The following is a 23,806-nucleotide window of genomic DNA, read 5'->3' on the forward strand; positions in this document are numbered from 1 at the left end:
CCCGTGAACCCCAGGGCATTACTTATGTGTTAAGTAGATAATGTAATAATATGTTTTTTCCATATGATAAAAATAGATTACTTTAACATGTTCCACAGCCATTCAGAGCTGCAATGGCAGCCGTGAAAACATTTAAAGTGATTTAAAACCGCACTGCAATCTGCATCTGACACATGGCCTTTATGCCATTGGTGCACTGTTCACCATATTAATGTGGCCTTAGAAAATGCTCAATTACGCCAGATGGAACTGATTTTTTATTACCATGCTTAGGGGTCTTAACACATATGCTAGAATATATTTACCCAGGCACAAATAGGTCAGTTCATCCAGTCACAAACATGCACTTTCCCACAGCAGGTAAACAGGACTGGTCTCTTAATTTAAAGGTGACTGGCTACATTATTGAGGTATGATATTTTTGTAAACTATTTTTCTATTTTTAATGGATTTGGTGATATGCATTCATTAGAACAATCTATCCGCTACTTGCTACTAGGCTGTTTACTAGTACTTTTCTGATGATTTTTTAAAGCTACTAATATGAAGATCATTTGTATATAAGTCGCTGTAACTAAAAAAGTGTTATAAAATACAGTTTACAACACTCATCTATACATTTGCAAGAAAATAATGTGATCATATGATATTACCATATTACCTTAAAAAAAGTGTTATGATTCTAAAAGGAACACATGGGGTATCTAAACGCAATGACGTTGAGAAACGAGAAGTATCTGAATTCTTAAATGGATTTTCACTGTGTAAATTTGTAACAAACGTACTTTTGGCAATAGTTATAATGTAATGTATTATATTTTTAAAGTATGCTTCCTTCCATGAACGGAATCTTATTCCCGTGCCCTTCTGATTTAGCATCCCATTTAGCATTTAAATAAACTAAACAATTACATTTCTTTCACTTTATATAAATTTGAGTCAAAGTAAATTGCTTACATTACTTGCAGGTTACAGAAACGGGGCCTAAAGCTGTATATTTGATAAAGAATATAATAATACGAACACAGAAAAACAAAGATCTAAAGAAAATACTCTAAGTGAAGAAGTGACAAGAGACACAAAGGCCCAATGCCATCACGGCAGCTTATCTATCCCCTTTCAATAAGATAAAGGTGATGGCAACCAAAGGCGAAAGATTGGCTGAAGTGCACCCGGGTACTAGAAAGTAGGAAAACTGATGACTTTCCACTGATAAGTTCCACCGCTGTTCATGCAAGCTACTGACTGATCTGCCAAATATCCAAATTCGTACTATGTATTAACTCACCAATATCAGCTTTTTCGACAAATGCCTTCACAAACGTTTTCATGTCTTCAAACTGAGATGCTTTGACATTTGAGCTTCCATCAAGAATAAACAGCACATCCATTGGCTTGCTGCATGTCTCTAAATGAGAAAGATGAAATAAAAATAATAAGCAGTTCATTAATTGGAATTTGTTCCCAGAAACTCTCTACTTGGCGTATCCAAATCCTGAGTGTATCAGAAATTCCTATCAAATATTAAAAATGGTAATCTACAATATCGTTTATAGTAAACAAGGGCATGGGACCTTAGTGTTTAATGGTGCATAAGTGTATGATTGGCTATATTTTGAACTAGCAAATCAGATCTCTGTCAAAGGTGTTAAAACAGTGGTGATCTGGGGTGGGGGCCTAAAGGCATATATTGTAAAAGTGTATTCCTCCCCAAGGAGTGTGGCTGTGCGACATGGCACTCAAATGAGTCTACCATGATAGAGTGCAACGCTGCTCTTTATTTTGTAGGGGTGCATTATAATCATGGTTAGTCTGCACCCACATACAATCTATTTTTGTATTAACATTAAGGTATTAAAATGTGAGAAATGTAATAACATGTAAGTGACGTGTTAGATATTTTCTTTATGTAATCAAAGAATTAAAGTAGTAAATGTACGTGTTTAGGTGAATTATATATGTGTGAAGTATATTCATGACTACTGAATTTTTATAAAAGGGCTCATATAATGTGTGCATATTAATGATTGATATATGTTTGTATTTTAAAAGTAGGCACTGTTCTTATGTCAAGTGAACTTGATAGGTCTAACTTTCGTTCCTCCTTGTTTGCTCTAAATGAAACTGGTAATTACCATTATGTGTCCATGGGAACGTTTCTTTCATGTTTCTGTTGCAGGTGCAAGAATTCGTTCTTGTTAGTCAGAATAATGTCTTTATTTCAGGAGTAGTTAGACATAGGGAGGAGAGGAAGCCTTTGAATAAGGGGACCTGATAACAAGAGAGAATGTCTTTAGTGTTTGGAAAGGCCAGGGAACCAAGGTCATTGAGCAAGAACCTGGAAGTATCATTGCTTAATGGCAAGTTACCTACAAGGTGGTGTTCAACTGGGCGAAATAGTCATGTGATGCGTTTGTAGGTGTGATTTTCACCTTTTGTATTAGAGTCAGGGACAGAGCACGGGGGACTTCTGCCTTACCGGGAGAGCATCTTAGAACGAGCTCTATAGCTTCAAGCTACTCGACCCATATAACGTGAGTGTGCTTCTTAGGAAGTCTTCACATGCTGACACCTTTCTGGGGTTTGCCTGGGAAATGCTAAGTAGGGATGCCACCATAGAGGTAGTGTAGGGACAGATAGTGTTGTGTCTATTATCTATAAATGAAGAAGACCCTGGATGTGGTTTCTATGATGATTTGTGCCTCAATTTTGGAATTGGCTATTCTGTGCATGTTGCACCATTTAAATATTATTCGTAGATCTGGATTTGTGTTAGTGCCCATATTTTTTTCACTCTTGTATTGAGGTGTTTATATGTCCAACTATTTTTGGCTTTATAATAAAATGATATCATTTGCATTAGGAGCTTGTGGTCCTTTGGGTTCATGGAATTTTGTAAAGTAATTGGCTAATGACTTTTCCCTCCCTTCACACTTACAAAGCAGGCAAAAAGATCATCGGCCAGGGGCTCCAGAGTAAGTCTAGAACGTGGAACATGGGTCGATCAACTGCCTCTTACCTTTCCCCAGAGCAGATTGAAACCTATGACCTTCTCTTTTTTCTGCCTACTCCTCATTGATACCAGTATTGGTGGAATCAAAAGGGCGAAATAGGATATGGCGATGATGTTCTCTTTCTCCTTATGCAGCCGAACATGACAGGCCCCAGACTCCTACAGAGCTTGCATATATTTGGAGAAACTTCAGGCCTATATATTAATACATCCAAGTCTACGGTCTATGCAGTAGGCCGTGGGCTCCATGACCCACGTTGGGGTCGTCAAGTCTACGATTTGCGACTAATGGGTTTAAATACTTGAGTGTTTGTCTGTTCACTGATGCAACTGTAGCATGAAATGGTAATATTGAGCCAGTACTCATCCGCTTTACAGAAGATATAGATATAAACATTTGGTCAGTGCTCCCTCTGTCCCTCCTAGGACAGTGAGTGATCTTTAAAATGGTCTCCCTCCCCAGATTTCTTATTCAATTACAACATTTCCCATATGTCATCCCATGATACTGGCATCGTAAGTTGAATTCCATCCTTAATGCCTTCCTGTGGGACGGAGGTACACCTTGAGTTGCCTGGGCCAAATGTTTCCAGTCCACCTACTGTGGGGGTATTGCAGCAGCAGATGTCAAATCTTATTACCTTGTCACCCAATTCTTGATTATAAATGACTGGTGGAATGACATACAAGGAGACCCAGAATAGACACTAGACAAATGGGCAATACGTACTACACAACTAGTGGCATATCTATACAGCACAGGAAGAAACACAGATCTTCCCCCGACAACTCACACCATCCTTAAATCTTGGCGTTCAAAACTTCGTCAGATGAACTGGAGGGAAGATTGATGGAACAGACACCACTATGGCAGGGAAACCAGCTCTTGCATGTGGCCAAATATTGGGATTCCAGAAGTGGGATCTCATCAGAATCCCCCCTTTGGCGGACGTCATGCAAGGCACAGTTCTTAAATCCTTCCATTATCACCAAAGAGAATTCCAGCTCCATCGCAGCCAATTTTACAGTTATCTTCAGCTTCGCCATACATTGACCCCTTACTTAAATTCTCTCTCATACCTCCTGGACTTTAATCTCCTAGAGAGTAAACTCATCATTGGGGACCTAGTAGACAACAAAGTTGCAAAACATTACCAGACACTCATTTCTAACCAACCAGTCAAATTTGGTCCCCTTCACACTGCCTGGGAAGCAGATGTGCGGGAGTTGGAAAATGTGTAACGGACAGATATTCTAGGCTCCCCACGAGCAGCAGCGATTGTGGCCAGGCTTTGTTTGATTCAATTCGAATACATACAGGGGGTATATCTCCCACGTCATCTTCTATCACTCTTAGAGATGATCACTTTCCCGGACTGCCTCCGCTGTAAATCAGACTAAGGTATTTTGATTCACACAGCATGGAGTTGTCTGATACTAGATACATTTTGGCAGGGAATGTTCACATGCTTAGGTGACATCTTAACCTGGCAGATCCCACAAAATTCACAGCTGGTCCTTTTCCACCCTATGGAGGATGTGGGTGGGAATATTCATAAGTTGTCTCTACTCCGCTTGGGCCGAACACTGGCCAAATGAGATAACACTAGAGAATGGAAAGGAGTGGCGCTCCATGGCTGATGGTATGGAAGAAGGGGATGGATTTTTGCATGGAGCTGGAAATAGCAGTATACAAGGCAAGGGGCTGCCCCCAAAAACACCCAAAAATATTGATGGACAGCATACAGGGGAATCAGTTGTCACTGGTCCGCCAGATAAGCAACTGCATAGATGATGAAATAAAGACCTACCATGGCAGAGAGACGACTACATAGAGATGAGCGCACTGGCCTGGTGACATGCAACAGCCAGACTGAAAGTGTAGTATTCTATGTCACAGATGGGAGGTGGGAGTGGGCGGGTTGGGCTTGATGTTCTTTGTGTTTCCTCATTAGTTTATTATTATGTTATTTATAATAAATATGCACTGTAGATCTTTATATATGTGTATGTTGCCAATGAGGCCAGGTTGGCCAGGCTGATCTTTTCATCTGCAAACCAATAAAATATTCTTGTTTTTTAAAGGGTGAAATGGGGAGATAGATCTATGGTCTCTTTCTCTTTGTAGGAGGTAGTGCCCTGGTGTATGTTACACCCTGCCAGTGTGAAAGGAATCAACTCTTTCTCCATGAGGACCAACATACTGAAATGAGGAGCTTCCCTATTTAAATACATAGACAAAATGCCTTTGCCGATTATTTTTGATTCATGAAATGGGTCACAAGCATCTTCTGCATTGCCAGTCTGGGCAAGCCACAAAAAAGGCGTAAAAATCTCCTTGTCTGGTGCAAATGCACCACTTCCTGTACTTAGTCAGGCTGCATAGTAGGAACCCTCATATAGTCAGATACATTCAAAAACGTACTTCTTCAACACCGGAATGTAATGTTGTTCCCTTTTCGATTTCCAGTTGCTTTTTCTCCTTATGAAAGCTTAAACCAAATGAATGTCTTCTAAATTGCTATCTTATAATTGCACCTTCATACCTATCCTCAAAGGCATATGTAGCATGTAAAGTACTAAATGCACAGTACTTCTTTACATACTATTACATTTCTTCGTAAATTAGCCCCAAAATATCCAAAATGGGATTAAAACATGAATACCCAGGCAATACAAACAGGCAATTAGTGCAAATACAAAGGACTGTGGGCCATATTATAAAGGAAGCTGCGGTAGTTTATCGCCGTTTACCGGCAGGAAACTGCCGATAAAGTGGCGATAATGGGCTTGATAATATGCGATTCGAATTTCCATCGAAGCCCAGGTTAGATGTGTTAACATCTAACCTGGGCTTCGATTGAAATTCGAATCGCATATTATCAAGCCCATTATCGCCGCTTTATTGGCAGTTTCCTGCTGGTAAAGCGGCGATAAACTACTGCAGCTTCCTTGATAATATGGCCCTGTGTCCTCTTTGCACCTTTACTAACAGGGAGTTGGGTGTTTTGGAGATGAAACTAGGCTTGGGCAGAGTTCTGCTACGTGGAATTCTGTGAAGTGCTGAAAAAACTCTGCCGGGCTCTGCAGAGTTCCGCAAATGGAAAAGTGCAGTGCATTGTGCTGCTTGCGATGATTTTTAGCACCGGAAGTTTATCCTGCACTGTAAAAACCGCGCGAATGGCATCACGTGCGCACAATAGGGTGCTGCAACTTTCTGCTGCTTGAGTAGACATTCTACTTGAGCAGCAATTTCCTCAACGTGAGCGTGAGCGGCAGGTTTGTCAACGAGAGTGGTAGCTACCTGCCACGACCGTCCGCGTTGCGAAATCGCGCCTCGAGGTGGTTTAGCATATTATTTTTCTTGCTCACGCTCCCCAACTCAATCTTGATGAGCTGCACGAGAGGGAAAAATCCGCTCCTCACTACTTCACAGAGTTTTTTGGAACTCCACACAAAGCGCAGAGTGGGCTAAAACTCAGCGACCTCTACAGGCAGAGATGAATTCATCAGCCTCCACTAGATGATACACAAGCCATGTAAAATAAAGAATAAAAATATTGCTGGAGTGCTGCTTCCTCTATTCATTAATTCTTTGTGAATTGATCTCAATGTTTTCAATAAAAGTCTGCCAGGAGATCCCACATACCTGTGAACATAGCGAAATCTATCATTCTGACACTTTTCTGTGTTCAAATCTTTTGAAGACCTTGCAATAGAATTTTATTGCATTTCCTGAAAATATTTACCTGGCTAAATTTACTATATTTGCTGCTGGGTAATTCCCTACCCAAACAATGCTAAACGAAACTGCAAAGAAAGTATTCAAACTTCTTTACTGACGAGAAACTTAAATTGACATCTGATTCAGGAAATGTCACCAATCACATCGCACGTCTAACATTTTTTCTTTTGTGTGAGGAAGGGTGAGGTCTAGGGTACTAAACTCAATGATCACCAATGCCACCGCTATTTACTGTATGAGGTTACATAAGCAGGTTAAACTACTGCTTGGTTTTACCTGTGGGTTTTGAAAATTGGGGTAGACATAGTGGATTATACTCTAATGCTTGGGAATGTTTTTAGCTAATAATTTCAGAATAGGAAGCAAAATAGGTGCTTCTTTTAAAGTTTTCATCAAATTCTTAATTATTCTAAGCAATACATTTTTCATCGTTCTCTTACGTTGTGCTGTCCCTTTGCTGACAACACCGAGTTTAGAAACCACATTCGGTTCCTCTTTACTCTGTCTAAGAGTCTCTTTTTCCCGCCAGAGATGCAGAGTGCAGTTCTATATGCAAAAACACATTTCCAAAATATATGTCTACTATTGATAGTTTTCCAGTACCATCTCACTCTACATGTCCTATTCACGCTCTGCTTTTTGTTACCACTCCCTGTAAAACTCGCATGTGCGGTTTGATGAATCGTATGTACAGAATTTCTGCTTCAAATGCAAGCCAAACAAACAAAAATACATCTGTCTGTGAGTCTGGAGATACTTCTTAAGAAACCCCCACTGACCCTGGAGATGGAGCAGACACTCCAGCAGAAACTCCGAGCAGCTGGCCAATCACCAGGGACAGTCGGTAGTTACAGTTGAGGCTCTGACTTACAGAATGATTAAAACTGAAAACCACCCAATATTTGGAAGAAATACTAAATGCAGAGGAGAAACCTCTGGCTCACTTTCCCACATAATATGGATCCTCTCCAGAACATTAAACCAGTGGAGTCTACTCTGCATTTGGTATTTCCTTGAAGCATTTATTGCAGTTTCTATTTTGCAAGTAGGTATGCTGTTGAGAGATACTCAACAGAGAACGAAGAATGTGATGGCAATACTTGGGCTCACTCTTTTTAATCCTGCTGAGATTACTCAGATTAAAACAAAGTAATCTGAGACTCCAATTCCAAGGACCGAGGGGTCTGTCAAATCATTTTTCAGCATGAGCATCTAAACCCAGTGGACTATACAAGCAGTGGACTATGCAACTATTCAAGCAGCAGCTATGTGGCATTAATCGTTGTCATCAAATCTGAAAAATAGCCCTGAGTAATCATAATATGAACACATGCTTAGAATTGCTGTGTTCTTTTCATCACATATTTAACAGGTTATAATTTTTTTTAAAAATATTTGCTTAGCCTGCAAATAAATTACCTGTTGCAGCTTGTGTGGTGATCGGCAAAGAGTGGGTACTGCTGGCCAATGTGGTCAGTGTCATCATTGTTGTTGATGGGTGTTTCTCGGAGCAGCAATTGTCGATTACGAGATCTGGTACACGTATAATCAGGTCATCATAGTCCCGAATCACAATGGGGGTTTGTGATGTACTTATCATGGTCAGTTCGGATACGTTAACGTTGCTGCTCACACCAATGGGTATGATGTTAATGTCTTCTGAAGTTTGTGTTATGACATCAGTAGCAGGGTTACTGATCACCATGTATACCAAATGTGGCACCTGCTCTCTGCTCCCACTGTTTGTGGCAAATGAGTGTTCGGTGACATAGCGGAGGGCTTGGCCTGTGTTGGTGGCATTTCCCCCTTGGTACTTAATCTCTCTTACACGCTCAATGATGTCTTGCTTTGACTGCTTCTCTGTAAAGGAGTACTCGACAGTGACAGTGTATGAATACTGTATGAGAGTGATATGGATAGTTTCTTCTGAGATATCCATTTTCTCAATCACGTTTTCAATAAATAGCTTGGATTTATTAAAATTTTCCTCAGTTACATTTTCTGATGATTCAATCACAAAAACGATATCAACAACTGTAGTTTGCAAGCTTGCTGAGGTAGGATGAGCGGAAGAAGTAGTTGTTGCAACAGGCTCATGGCCAACAGGGGCAAGTGTCACAGCAGCAATTTTGGGACTTTTGGTCGTAGCTTTTTTAATATTTGTGGTCACTTCTGGCACAAGGTCACACAGGTAATGCACAATCTCATCTCTGTGATCCATTAGGTCATCAGCATTTTCCAACAGGAAAGCCTTGTTGTCTGATAACCGACTCTTAATAAGATTAATTTCTTCCATGCTGACATCTGGTCCCAATGCCACTGGTATGACAGTCACCTTTTCCTTTGCCAAAAGGGAAAGGATGGAGTTGATGTTGCGTTTTGACTTGCTGGCAGTCAGCAAAATAGCGATTCTGGCTGCATTCTGTCTTGGAGCCTTACGAAACACGTAGATGGCTGTGTATTTTAGGATTTCATTGATGAAGGCATCAGGACTCCCTTTGTATTTCATGCCTTGGACAATGTTGATCAGCTGATCTACCCTCTTGTTATCCTGAAGCCCAAAATACATATTTGAACCTGTGTCATACTGCACAACGGACAAACGTATTTTCTTTTGAGACACGTGTAGTTTTTTAATAAGACTGATGATAAAGGTCTTCACAGTTTCAAATTCGTCTTCCGATAGCTTCGAGGTACCGTCCACCAGAAAAACAAGATCCATCATTTTACTGCAGTCATATTGCCCCTCATCTGGTGGCTCATGAAACTCTGTGGGCACAGGGGTAGTTGCTGTAAAAGACACTTTAGACTCAGCTGTTGTTAGCTCTTCTCTCTTACAAGGCTTACACTGCAGGTTGTTCCCTTCACAATGGCTGCAAAAGAAAAGACAAAAATAGGTTATGATGCATCTCTGCTGTTGCAGTGAAAGTCCCACTCAATTTGTTTGTAGTATCCTTGCTATGACTTGTGCTTGAATTTGCAGAGTCCAACTCTGCATGTATGCTTGCAGCTTCAGTCGTTCCCTAAGATACAGCATTTATATTGTTGTAGACAAACACTTAATTTAAAAAATTTGCTTCCTTCTATTTGCTTGCCTACATTAGCATGGGAGGTGTTTTTTATATGCTGATCGTGGTCCCATATGCCAACTTCTAAAATAAGTTTTATATATACAGAGAAGGTATCTTGCGAGCAACTGAAACTAGGTATATCCTTGAACTGGATAGCAAGACCCCCACTGGGCTCAATGCCTCAGAGAATTTCTATATGTGCCTATAAGTTGTTGCGAGTTTCCACCTAAAGAACATCATCTTGACTTGACTATATGTAAGTAACACGTCTTAGCCTACAATTTAGGCAGTCAGGTCAAGCGATACTATCCTGTACATCTAAAGCTGGTTTCTGATGAATTACTCAGGGTGCTAACCACTGCTTGCTAGTTTGCCGCAGTTAATAGTTTAATTAACACAAAAAAGAAAAAAAAAATCATTTTTTTATTGTTTTCACAGTCACATTTTTCACTAGCTGCACCAACATGGTTTACTTACAGGTTTTCTACAATTAATATATCCACTTGAACAAAACACCCACTTGGGTAGTTTTTGGTTTCATTAAACAACAGGGACTAATTACGCACAACAGCGGATGGATGACTGCCGCGTGGATGACACCCCACTGTTTCAATAGCATAACATTTCTTTCCAATTGCTCTTGTGTTCTTTTTCCATATGTCTAGAGACAGCAATGCTCACACTGCACCAACACTTTATTTTTCTTATTCTAGTAATACTGCTAGCATGAATCACTGTTGAATACAGTTAGATAGATTTATATTCACTGCATTAAGTCAGGCTATTTAAATACATCAGCAAGTTTGGGCATACTTCAGTTACATTTTAAGACCCACTAGAGGGATCAAGCAAGGGACTATATCTTATACTTAAGAAAGTCCACTCAATGGCATAACCACTGTTGTAGTTATAAGCCAACATACTTAGACCCACTGGAGGGGATAAGCGGATAACACCGGGAGGACCGGTAATCTTAAGAGAAGGAACATAGAGTATGTCATACAAACGATCTACACACATTCTCATCACTTAAAGCAATAACTAGAGGTTAGATTGCCTTAATAAATACTAGATTGCAGTACGCACTACATTTCCCACAAGTCCTAGCGGTACGAAGCAGGAAGTCACAGAGGTCAGGTGACTCTGCTCAGTCAAGCACTCTTTTTTCAAATGTTTTTCACAATTTATTTAAACACTTACTAAGCAAAAAAACGGATTCATATATATATATATATATATATATATATATATATATATATATATTCACTGAAAAAACCATAGGTTATAGACCATATATAGTTAGGAATTAGCATTTAAAAAACCTTATTTTACTCACACAAAACCATTGAAATTCCATATATAGTTAGTTGCACTAACTATATATCGCGCACCTGCAATCCACTGCTGATCATGTCACATATTACATCATTCATGACATGGTCAGTGACATCACTGATGACATCACTGATGACATCTCAAATGACATCACCGATGACATCACTGATGACAACATCCAGTGACTGTATGTTTCTGTAAAGTTAAAATATGTCTTACATATTGAAGAATGAGTGGATGTATAAGTGTCTGGATGAAGGATTTAGTAGGTGCGTGACTGACTGTATGAGTGAGTGATTAAATGTGTCTCACTGAATGCATGGGTTAGTGACTAAACTGTCTTAATTTGTGCATCATTATGTCTGTTGTTCTGTAAACTGCTGCATGTGTTGATCATTAGCTATACGAGAGGCTATATGTGTTATTAATTGGTTGCCCAAGTATTTCTATGGGAGATTGAGTTTGTGTGGGGGTGGCTGGAAGGTGTGTGACTCTATGCATAGATGTGTGAACAGTTTATTCACTAGGTGTATGAGTTCAAGAGTGCATGTGGAAACAGCTACATGGGCAGTTGACTGTGTGCATGAGTGTATTGATGAGTGAATGGATATCTCAATGCTACATGTCATAGTAAGTACATATGTAAAACACAGTACATGTGAGAGTTGGCATATATAAATAACTGTGCATGAGAGCCACCGAATGAGTGAGTGGTTGTATCGATCATTGTGAACTTGTATCAGGGATTGTATAAGAGAGTAAATATGTGTTAGTATATGTTTCAATAAGTAAGGTGTGTTTAACTGTATAGTTGAAGAAATGGAGATGAGATTGTTTCTTTGCATGACTGACTGGGTGTGTGAGTAACTCCATGGATGAGTGGCAGTGTGTGAGTGTCTGTATACACTGAGTGTATCTAAGGTTATATTAGAGTCTGAAGAGGTTTATCGTATTAGCACAAGAATGATGTCAAATGAGATGTCATCAGTGATGTCATCAGTGATGTCATTTGAGATGTCATCAGTGATGTCATCAGTGATGTCACTGACCATGTCATGAATGATGTAATATGTGACATGATCAGCAGTGGATTGCAGGTGCGCGATATATAGTTAGTGCAACTAACTATATATGGAATTTCAATGGTTTTGTGTGAGTAAAATAAGGTTTTTTAAATGCTAATTCCTAACTATATATGGTCTATAACCTATGGTTTTTTCAGTGAATTTTCAAGGTTTTGTAAATGCTAATTCCTAACTATATATGGTCTATAACCTATGGTTCTTTCAGTGAATTTCAATGGTTTTTTAATAGCAAATATCATAAGCTGTCGAATGTCAAGTACGTGGTAAGTGAAAACATTTTCGTGTTTATGCACACTGATCTGCTTTGAATGGTGCCCCCCCCCCCTCATTTCTATTAGGAGTACTCTCTCTTTGCAGATAGTGAAAGGTAGTTAACGCAGGTCTTTGCCCCCATTGTAATCCGTCGTGCCTGCTTCTCTCTCCATTTGATTGATTGTTATCCAAGTATTTACTGTTTTAGAATTAGTTCTCTTTGGTTCATTCTCTATTTACAAACAAACACAGAGTCGCAATACTCTGTTTAGTCTTTGCAGATAACGAAAAATCGTGTAAAAAAAAAGAAAAGGAATCGAGCAAAATCAGTAGGCCACTAATGGGATCTCTTTTTGACCTCGCTAAAATAGAAACATTAGGAACAACCCCTCATGACAAATACAAAACTAGTGAGATGAACTGAACTCCACACAATGATGGCTGCAAAACAGCTCGGCTCCGCCACCCACCCCGCCCAAAATAACGATAAAGAACGGCTGCCATGATTGGTTGCGGAATGACCACGACGGAGCTACGAAATGGTGCTGCTCTCATGCTAACCCCAGCTTCAGTCTGAAACATCCAGAAACACTGTAGACTACCAATTCGATCAGTTCCGGTAGCGCCCCAATGTAACCCGGTAGAGAAGAACTAGCTCTCCCCTCTTTGACTGATGGTTCTTGTTGCCTGTCCCTTCTGTTGTCATTTAACAGAACTATTTAGCCTGCTGAAAGGGGTTGTGTTCCGACCGCTGGTTGGTGGAGACATTTTGACTATATTCTGTACCTGCGTTGTCGCGTAATGCGTCATATGACGCGCCGCGTTAGCGCATCCGGAAGTCATCCGGGGCGCGCAGCGCGTAACGTAAGCATAACAAGTCATGTGACTTGTTAATAAAACTTTTCATTGGTTCATTTTACTTTTCTTATTGTAATGATGAAAGGCTTGGTCATATGACCTGAAAATTACGCTTTTCATTACTTCCGAACATTATTTTTTCTTAAATATATGTTATAATGTTCCAGGCTAATGTACTTTCCCGGAAATTTTACAACTGTCCTGCAAGTAAAATATATTCTTTTTTCGAGAAAAAGAGCGTTTCTTCGTCCCATGACGGAGCCGTTGAGCAAAAGAGGGTCGACCTGCTGTCTTAGTCGCCGATACGCCTGAATATGAGATTCTTATCGATCACTTTATGTTGCAGGAATAGAAAACACAACAGCCCTTGACCATTTATCTTTACTGCGTTCCTTCGTATTATACCTTTTACCCTTCATGTAATTGGTCTGCTTTATTTCACTTGCCTTTTAATGATTCTAAAACAGTCACTATTATTAAAAACTTTACCAATGTATATACTACTACCATGTTTTCTTTTAAAAACCTTTATTGTGAAAATTTCATTATACAAATACGAGCCTATAACCACGTGGGCCTGCCACAGAGCAAACTGTAATCGTATATGATGAATAGACATTTACACTGTAGAGGAACGTAACGGGCGGGCCATTAGGTTGCAAGAACTAAGGTGTCTAACAGTTACGGAATCGGTGGACGTACATTTTATAATTAAAATACGACAGGGCCAGTTACAATAAAATTATCTAGATATACATTTGCGGGCAAGTACCATGGGTGACGTTAATTCGAACTTTCAACAGTACAGTAATCAATAACACATCAGAACTTAATATCAATAGGGATGTCGAAATATTCAATCAATTCTCGTCCCCGCCCGCCATGTGCTTCAAAACTGCATACGTATCTCGTGATTTCAAGGTTCTGCAACCAGTACACAACAAGGAGTTACGAGTCCCATTTATTCCGGCGCCATTTTGGGCGAGGACGGGCAGGTCCAGGATATAGTCAAAATGTCTCTACCAACCATCGACTATGATGATGTTCATATGCTGTATTTATTAGAGTAACACTCATCTGTCCACATGAAATTAATTTGCCACAATCTAAACATGTCATTTTAATCTTTCCAAAGTTCTTCTAAATATTTGGGACCGTTTCCCTTGCCTCTGAAGCTCTCAGTGCCACTTCTTTGATGAATGTACTAGCAGGTCAGGGGTTCTCCTCCAAATCTCTCTTTTATGCAGCACTATAATTAATTGGTGCCACCTCTCCATATGACGATGCATGGTATAGTTACCACAACTATATTTTTTTTCGGTTCCTCTGGAGAGTTCATCGTGGCAGATGAAGCGTGTAACGTACCGGGCATTTACCTTTTTTTGCATGTACAGGAAAGGAAAAAAAAATCGAGCGTCCGAGTTCTAAGGTGTCCCAGGGCCATTTTGGTGGACCAGGCCCAAATCCAAAGAACAGCCATCTCACAGGCTAATGGGGCGACCCACGCCGAGTTTCAGCATTGTAGGATGACCACACAAGTACAGCAACTTGCTAGACATCACCTCGGTGCCATCCGGATCTCGGCGCCCCACTGCAGATGAAGTGCCTCTCAACTATGAAACCACCACGGTGACATCCGGATCTTGGCGCGTTGTGCTGCCTTCGGCCTATTCGCACATCGGTCCGCTACTGACGCCATCTCACAGGCTAATGGGGCGACCCACGCCGAGTTTCAGCATTGTAGGATGACCACACCAGTACAGCAACTTGCTAGACATCACCTCGGTGCCATCCGGATCTCGGCGCCCCACTGCAGATGAAGTGCCTCTCAACTATGAAACCACCACGGTGACATCCGGATCTTGGCGCGTTGTGCTGCCTTCGGCCTATTCGCACATCGGTCCGCTACTGACGCCATCTCACAGGCTAATGGGGCGACCCACGCCGAGTTTCAGCATTGTAGGATGACCACACCAACTTGCTAGACATCACCTCAGTGCCATCCGAATCTTGGCATCTCAACGCCTAGTGGTATCTTCCATACAAAAAATATTGTTACGCTGCCTTTGGCCCCATTCGCACATCAGTCCGCAACTTAGACATCACCTCGGTGCCATCCGGATCTTGGCATCTCAGCGCCTTGTGGTGTCAGTCAGAAAATATTGTTGCGCTGCCTTTGGCCCCATTCGCACATCGGTCCGCTACTGACGCCATCTCACAGGCCAACGGGGCGCCCCACGCCGACTTTCAACATTGTAGGATGGCCACAGAAGTGCGACAACTTACTAGACACCACCTCGGTGCCATCCGGATCTTGGCGCGTTGTGCTGCCTTCGGCCTATTCGCACATCGGTCCGCTACTGACGCAAACTCACAGGCCAACGGGGCGCCCCACGCCGACTTTCAGCATTGTAGGATGGCCACACCAGTGCTGCAACTTGCTGGACACCACCTCGGTGCCATCCGGATCTTGGCGCGTTGTATTGCCTTCGGCCTATTCGCACATCGGTCCGCTACTGACGCCGCCTCACGTGCCAACGTATTTTCTCCGCATTTTATACCCTATGCCGCATAACAGGTCATGTGACTTGTTTATAAAACTTTTCATTGGTTCATTTTACTTTTGGTTTCCGAATGATGGAAGGCTTGATCATATGACCTAAAAACAACACTTTTCATTGGATGAAAACTTTTTTTTCCCCCCAAACGATGAAAGCCCCACCTTGTTTCTGGATGTTTCAGACTAAACTGGCGTCAGCATGAGAGCACCACCATCTCGTAGCTCCGTCGTGGTCATTCCGCGAGCAATCATGGCAGCCGCTCCCCACCAGAAGCCTGCAGGAGTCGGGGCCCCCAAAACTTTTGATGAATTCTCAAGGCGGAGGGGACGCTTTCGAGAATGGGGTCCAAGACCTAGCAGACAAGCGTCCGATTTCCAAGGTGTCCCAGGGCCATTTCAGTGGATCACGCCCAAAAAGGAAAGAGCCTGCCGCCATTTTGAGAGTCCTGTGGCAGCCGCCTATCGCTGCACCGCAAGAGTGGGCGCAACTCAGCTGAATGGCGGATTTTGACACAGTGGACCAAAAGCGGACGGAATGGCAACTGAAACGGTAAAGGGGCGCCCCACTAAAACAGATGAGACTCCACCTGGAGAGGCCCGTTCACGCCGCCTCCCCCGGGGCGCTCCACGCCGTTATTCGGAGCAGCATTGTAGGATACCAAAACCAGTGCGGCAACTTACTGGACATCACCTTGGTGCCATCGTTCTGCTGCCTTGGAACTATTCGCACAACAGTTTGCTACTGATGACCCACCCCCCGCGACGCCCCACGCCGTTATTTGCTGGGTGGCAACTTACTAGACATCACTTTCGTGTCATCTAGATTTCGGCGCGTTCTGCTGCCTTGGAACTATTCGCACAACAGTTTGCTACTGATGACCCACCCCCCGCGACGCCCCACGCCGGAAATCTGGACGTTGTGCTGCGTTGGGACTATTCGCACAGCCGACCGCTACTTCGTTGTTTTTCCCTAAAAATGTTTATATGTTATTACTATTTTTGTTTTCTTGTATATATTTATAAATTATTAAAGTTTTATAATCTTACTACTTTGTCGGAGTGCTATATATTTTTAATGTGACACATAATTGTAAAAACTTTGATGTACAAAGAGTCATCCCTGGAATCTTCCGCTTCACGCTCGGTCCCCGCCCCAATCACAATACAGGATGGTTTTCAGATAATAGCAACGCTTCTGCTGTGACGGATCTCATCGAGTGTGGGCCTTGATCTACTATAACTCCTTTGAAGAGGGGTGATTCTTTACAGCTGTGGCCATAAACTACATCTGCAGGGCTAGCTGATAGCCTAGGACCGGCCTGGACAATCGGACACAGAGGAAAAGGAGTGTCAGAGGGTGCGGTAGTGAATAGGGCGGAAGGGAGGTGTCGGGCGGGCACAGGGTGTGATTCTCAGGGAAGAGCAGCGCAGATGGGGGGAGGTTTATTACCCATGCATAAGACAGAGAGCGGGGGTGACCACTGCCTGGGTGAGATGCTTGCGAGGGTGGGGAGCCATGCTAAGGATCGACAGCGTGCACAGAGTGGGTCTGGTCAAGGCATCTAAAATGGCTGCCGTGCACGACAAAAGTGTGGCATTTGAAAAAAGACAAGATGGCGCACACAATGTTTTTCAACAATTCCTGATTTCCTTCGAATCGAACGTTAACAGACGTTGGGGCATATTACCAAAGTTAAGCGATATTTATCCCTAACGATGCATTGCAAAGATTTTTTTACCGTCAGAAATTATCGCAGATAAACCTTGCTATTATCAAGGTTTATCGCAAATACGATAAAAAACGAGCGCAATGCATTAATATCGCTGAAAACTCCGCGATATTCATGCATTACCGAGCTAATGCTCTTAGCCATGTTATCCACCTCCCATTGGATAACATGGCTAAGAACTGCTCAGGGCAGCTGTTACTTTTTGGAGATATTCGCGCTTATCTCGAATATTTCCAAAAGTTGATAATAGGAGATAGCGATGTTAGCGACTGTTTCCAGTCGCTAACATCTTGGCATGCCCACTTTGCATGTCATTAGTGATAAATATCACTCACATGCAAAGTGGGACCCAAGATGGTCGCTATCTCCTACTAGCCGTCGCTAACTGGTGTTAGCAACAGCTAGGTAATACAGATATAATTTTATCTCCGCGAAGCTGAGCGCTGTTACAGATATATATCTTGTTTTTGAACGTTAATTTCTCAAAATGCACTGAAGCACATATATTGAGACATAGCAAAGGCACATCGGGCTACCAGTCCCTAATATTTTACCAAGTTTCGTGCAAATCCATTCAGCCGTTCGATTATTATTATTATTTATTTTTTTTGCCCCGCGGGGCCCTTTTAAAACCTCCACATCTAACCTAGGGGGTCAGCGAGGATCTACTATGCCCCCTTATGGTCATTTGCCCCTTCGCTTTGGCCTCCTCTTGTCTCTCGATCCTACCGAGAGACAAGATGGCGGCCGCTACGTACTGTTTGGAATGTTTACAGACACCGGAGAGCCAATCAGCTTCGCTTCGCAAAGCTCCGTAACGCGAAAAGTACGCGAAGCGGTGCGCTGTTACAGATATATATCTTTTTTTGAACGTTAATTTCTCAAAATCCACTGAAGCACATATATTGAGACCTAGCAAAGGCACATCGGGCTACCAGTCCCTACAATTTTGCCAAGTTTCGTGCAAATCCATTCAGCCGTTCGATTATTATTATTATTATTTTTTTTTGCCCCGCGGGGCCCTTTTAAAACCTCCACATCAAACCTAGGGGGTCAGCGAGGATCTACTATGCCCCCTTATAGTTATTTCCCCCTTTGTTTTGACCTCCTCTTGTCTCTCGATCCTACCGAGAGACAAGATGGCGGCCGCTACGGACTGTTTGGAATGTTGACAGACGCCGGAGAACCAATCAGCTTCGCTTCACAAAGCTCCGTTGCACGAAAAGTCCGCGAACCAGAGCGCTGCCCGGTCCGCTGTTACAGATATATATCTTTTTTTAAACGTTAATTTCTCAAAATCCACTGGAGCACATATATTGAGACCTACAAAAGGCACATCGGGCTACCAGTCCCTACAATTTTGCCAAGTTTCGTGCAAATCCATTCAGCCGTTCGGGCTAAAAGTGAGGCCAACCGCCCTATGGAAAACTCAATGTTAAAAACACGTTTTGGGACCCCCCTTTTTTCTCGGCCCCCACTGGACGAACCCCCCCCAAATTTTCAAGGGCTGCTCAGAAACAAAATGTGCCATTTTCCTGAAAATTTCAGCCAATTCCGTCCACAAACGCCAAAGTTATTAGACATAGAATTTTCAAAAAACCCATAGAGAAAAAATCCTAACTATATATACCTACTGGCGACCGCCAGTAGGTAATATATATATATACATACATATGTATATATATATATATATATATATATATATATATATATTCACTGAAAAAACCATATGTTTCACACATGTTATAGTTAGCTGGACATTTCACTCATACAAAACCATTGAAATTCCCCCGTTATAGTTAATATGCTGGGGATCTGGGAGCATTAAAACTACCTTGAACTAATTTTTCAGCGTTGCTGTGGTCTGTACCTGCGTTGTGGGATCGGCGTCCAGAGCTGATCAGTGGGATTGGTGAACGGATATATATATATATATATATATATATATATATATATATATATTCACTGAAAAAACCATATGTTTCACACATGTTATAGTTAGCTGGACATTTCACTCATACAAAACCATTGAAATTCCCCCTTTATAGTTAATTCAGCTAACTATAACTCGTGCGCCCGCAATGCACTGCTGATGACGTCACATATTACATCACTCATGACATGGTCAGTGACATCACTCACGACATCACTGATTACATCTCAGGCATGAGCAGGCCTAGGGGGTCAGGGTGTTTGTACCCTGCCCCCTTTTTGCGTTCTACACGTTTGTTTTTCTTCTTTCTTGTGCCTCAATCTACCGAGTCACAAGATGGCTGCCAACACTTTCTGGTTTGGAGTGTTGACAGACAGTTGACAGCCAATTAGCATTCAGCTCGTGCTCGGGAAGGTACAGAGTACAGTAAGATTACTGTAAGCTTACAGTAAGCTCCTCTAGATATACTTATGCTTTTACTTATGATTTTCTCAGGAACTACTGAACGGATTTACACCATTCAACAAAAAGGGTCATCTGCGAACCAAACTCTACCTTTTTGCCAAATTTGGTGTAATTCCGTTGAGCCGTTCGGGCTGTAGCCCTGCCCACAGGTCCTGTGGAAAATTGCATGGGGAAAACACGTTTTGGGACCCCCCTTTTTTCTCAGCCTGCTTCACGAATCACCCCCAAACTTTCAGGGAAGGAGCGGAGTGGAGCAGGCCATTTTCTTGGAGAAATTCGCAAAGGTTCGTCCACCCGCACCAAAGTTATTCCAAATAGAATGTTGCAGATTTCCTATGGAAACTAGGTTTTAACTATAACTGCCTACTACGCAATTCAATAAAAGTATAAAAATAAGGGGAATCTAACTTGCAAATCAAGTTATGTTGTATATATACTCAGATGCACATGTTAAAAAACTATATGTTTCCCCTGAGGCGGAAAGCCGGGGGATTAAGGTCGGAATTTGAGCTTAAACACTGATTGTGAATGTGGATTGCACGATTTTAACTGTAATCTATTTTTAAGGACTCTGTTTGCACTAAATGCGGATTGCACGATTTTTAACTGAAATCTTTTCAAACAAACTTGTTTGTACTATTGTTTTAAATTTGAATTTCACTTACCACTTTAGATTTTAACACGCTGGCTGGTGGCACCGGTCATTTCTACTGTTTTGTGTACTATCTCCCGACCCCCCGTGCAGCCGAGTAGGCGCTGACACGGAAGAAGGCACAGGGACCCGCCATCTTGGAGGGAGGGGAAGGTCTGCGGACTAGTTGTCGCAGCCTCCCGCCCTCCCAGAGACATAAAGCAAGCAGGAAACGGCGCGCTCATTCTGGTACTCCCTGAGGCGGAAAGCCGGGGGATTAAGGTCGGAATTTGAGCTTAAACGCTGATTGTGAATGTGGATTGCACGATTTTAACTGTAATCTATTTTTATGGACTCTGTTTGCACTAAATGTGGATTGCACGATTTTAAACTGAAATCTTTTAAAACAAACTTGTTTGTACTATCGTTTTAAATTTGAATTGCACTTACCACTTTAGATTTTAACACGCTGGCTGGTGGCGCCGGTCATTTCCACTGTTTTGTGTACTATCTCCCGACCCCCCCGTGCAGCCGAATAGGTGCTGACACGGAAGAAGGCACAGGGACCCGCCATCTTGGAGGGAGGGGAAGGTCTGCGGACTAGTTGTCGCAGCCTCCCGCCCTCCTCCCGCCCTCCTCCCGCCCCCATAAAATGGCCATAGGGCCTCGTCCGCGCAGCGGGCGGGCGCAGCGGGCGCGCCAAAGGCAAGCCCGTCTGCGCACGTCCGCGCCGGGCCCGCGCTCAGCGCCACCTCCCCTGGCCGGATTCCACCAGATCCTCTAAGGAGGGTCACATACAATCGAGCGCAGCTCTGGAATCTCGGGGGGGTAGGTGAGAAGACTGGCTGCTTTATCTTGGCTCCAGATAAAGATCTGCAGGTAGGCCCGCAATGCTGTCCCTCATGTAAAGTTAACCTTCCACCGATCATCGGGGGTAGAAGTAGGGCTTTCACTCCGTCCCTCATGTCTAAAGGAAATCAAAGGGATCAAATTACCAACTGCCTACTTATTAACGCCAGATCACTGGTAAAGCACAGCATTGAGTGTGCTGAGCTGATTTTGGACAGAAACGTTCAAATAGCCTTTATCACCGAGACGTGGACGGACGCAGCATCCGGTCCTGATCTGGTAAAGGCCACTCCACCAAATTACCGTAATTTTGTCCTGGATAGACCTGGTAAAAAGGGAGGGGGTTTGGCTATCATCTATCAAGCGTCCCTTCAAGGAGTCTCTTTCCCAGTGACCTCAGTGGCATGTGAGGCCCTGGAGTTTAAGCTGGAGCTCTCCAATCACCAATCTTTTAAGGGCTGCCTCCTGTATAGACCTCCTGGGACGAAGTCCATATTTCTGGAAACAGTGGGTAGTATTTTGGAGGAAGCCCTTTGCACCAACTTCTTCACGGTTTTGGGTGATTTTAACTTTCATTTGGAAGGTATCACCGATGTGGACACCATGGCTTTAGTGGAAGCGATGTCCGCAGTGGGATTGACTCAGGTGGTCTCCGGGGCAACGCACCAGGCCGGCCATACTTTAGATGGTATATTCTCGAATAACCCCGATCTGGTATTCTCCAAGGCTGAACCCGTGACCTGGACAGACAATGGGGTGGTGCTATTTACCATCCTTAGCCCTCTGGTTAAGAAGACTCTGAGAGAGGGCCTATCAACTAGGATGTGCAGGGCATGGAAAAACACTGATGGTACAGCCCTGGAGGATTTGCTGACAGCTTCTAAGCCAGTCATGCATACTGACGTGAATAAAGCTACTACCGAGTACACGGAATGGCTCAATAGGGCCTGTCACAGGCTAGTTTCGCCCAAGTTGTATCGGCCCACTAGGCCGGTGCCTTCGGCCCCATGGTACTCAGATGAGCTTAGAGAAGCAAAAACAATATGTAAAAAGTTAGAACGGATCTGGGGAGTGAATTATTACGAGCCTGATAAAGAAAGACTAAAAATCAGCCTAAGGTCATATAAAGATAGCATCAGGAAGGCCAAGAGTGCCTATTATACGGACCGCAACGAGAAGGCCAAGAATTCAGCCAAGGAACTTTTCGATACCGTGGTCAGTCTAACCTCCCCTAAACCGATGACTGTGCCTCCCAACATCGAACTTTGTGAATCATTGGCTAACTTCTTTTTGAGTGAAGTCCAAGCAATCTTCACTACACTTGAACAGCAGGTGGCTTTCAGCCTTGCGGAGGGGTCCCATAGGGCATTTCCTGCCGGGTCCTCGGAGGAAAAAATCTTTGGCCTTTAGGCCAGTAAATTCTGGTGATGTTTTAAAACTACTGATGGCAACTAAATCTGGCTCAACTTAAGATCCCTGCCCTACGTCAATTGCAAAACTGGCAGCTGCCCCTATTGCAGACTCTCTAGCCAGTATTTTCAATTTGATGTTTAAGAAAGGTGACTTTCCCACAGTGTGGAAGCGGGCATCCATCCGCCCACTACTTAAAAAACCCTCGCTGGATATCACGGACCCTAACAGTTATAGGCCAATTGCCAGATTACCACTGCCGGCAAAACTTATTGAGAAAATCATGAACTCCCAGCTCTGCTCCTTCCTGCGTAACGCGAAGGGTCTAGACCCGGCCCAACATGGGTTTAGGGAAGGACACTGCACTGAGACCGCCCTGATCAAGTCCACAGAGGAGGTCCGGAAGGTGCTCGACGATGGGGGCCAAGCAGTGCTGATCCTTTTAGTTCTGTCAGTGGCCTTCGATACAGTTCACCACGCTATGTTGGTGGACCGATTGGAGGGCTGCGGGATCCAGGGGCAAGCACTTAACATTGTGAAGGCCTTCCTGAAAGACCGGGTACAAGTGGTGACTATGGGTGACTTCGAATCAAGACCTTTCGAACTCCCCGGGGGGTCCCTCAGGGATCCTCCCTTAGCCCCACTTTATTTAATATCTACGTATCCTCTCTTGCCCCGGTGATCCGATCCTTCGGGTTCGAGTTAACATCTTATGCAGACGACACCCAGATTGAGGTCTCGGTGCTTCCAGGGAAAGAGCTGGGGTTGGCAGCTAGATTTCAGGACTGCATGTCTGCAGTCAGTTCATGGATGGCAAAAAGCTGTTTAAAACTAAATTCCTCCAAGACCGAGGTGCTTATCTTCGGGTC

The 23,806-nt window shown here is 43.0% G+C and overlaps 1 protein-coding gene across 1 annotated transcript in view; it reads right to left on the reverse strand.

Annotated features, from left to right (window-relative positions):
- Nucleotides 1-23,806, reverse strand: part of VWF (von Willebrand factor) — a 1,169,185-nt gene that overhangs the window by 567,155 nt on the left and 578,224 nt on the right. Inside the window, exons 28-29 of the mRNA XM_078673989.1 lie at nt 8,178-9,631; nt 1,289-1,408 (exon numbers count right to left, since the gene is read on the reverse strand). Of these exons, the coding sequence (XP_078530115.1) occupies nt 1,289-1,408; nt 8,178-9,631 (1,574 nt within the window). The remainder of the gene's footprint in view (nt 1-1,288; nt 1,409-8,177; nt 9,632-23,806) is intronic.

The sequence above is a fragment of the Lissotriton helveticus genome, chromosome 1_1, assembly GCF_964261635.1.
Source record: "Lissotriton helveticus chromosome 1_1, aLisHel1.1, whole genome shotgun sequence".
NCBI lineage: Eukaryota > Metazoa > Chordata > Amphibia > Caudata > Salamandridae > Lissotriton > Lissotriton helveticus.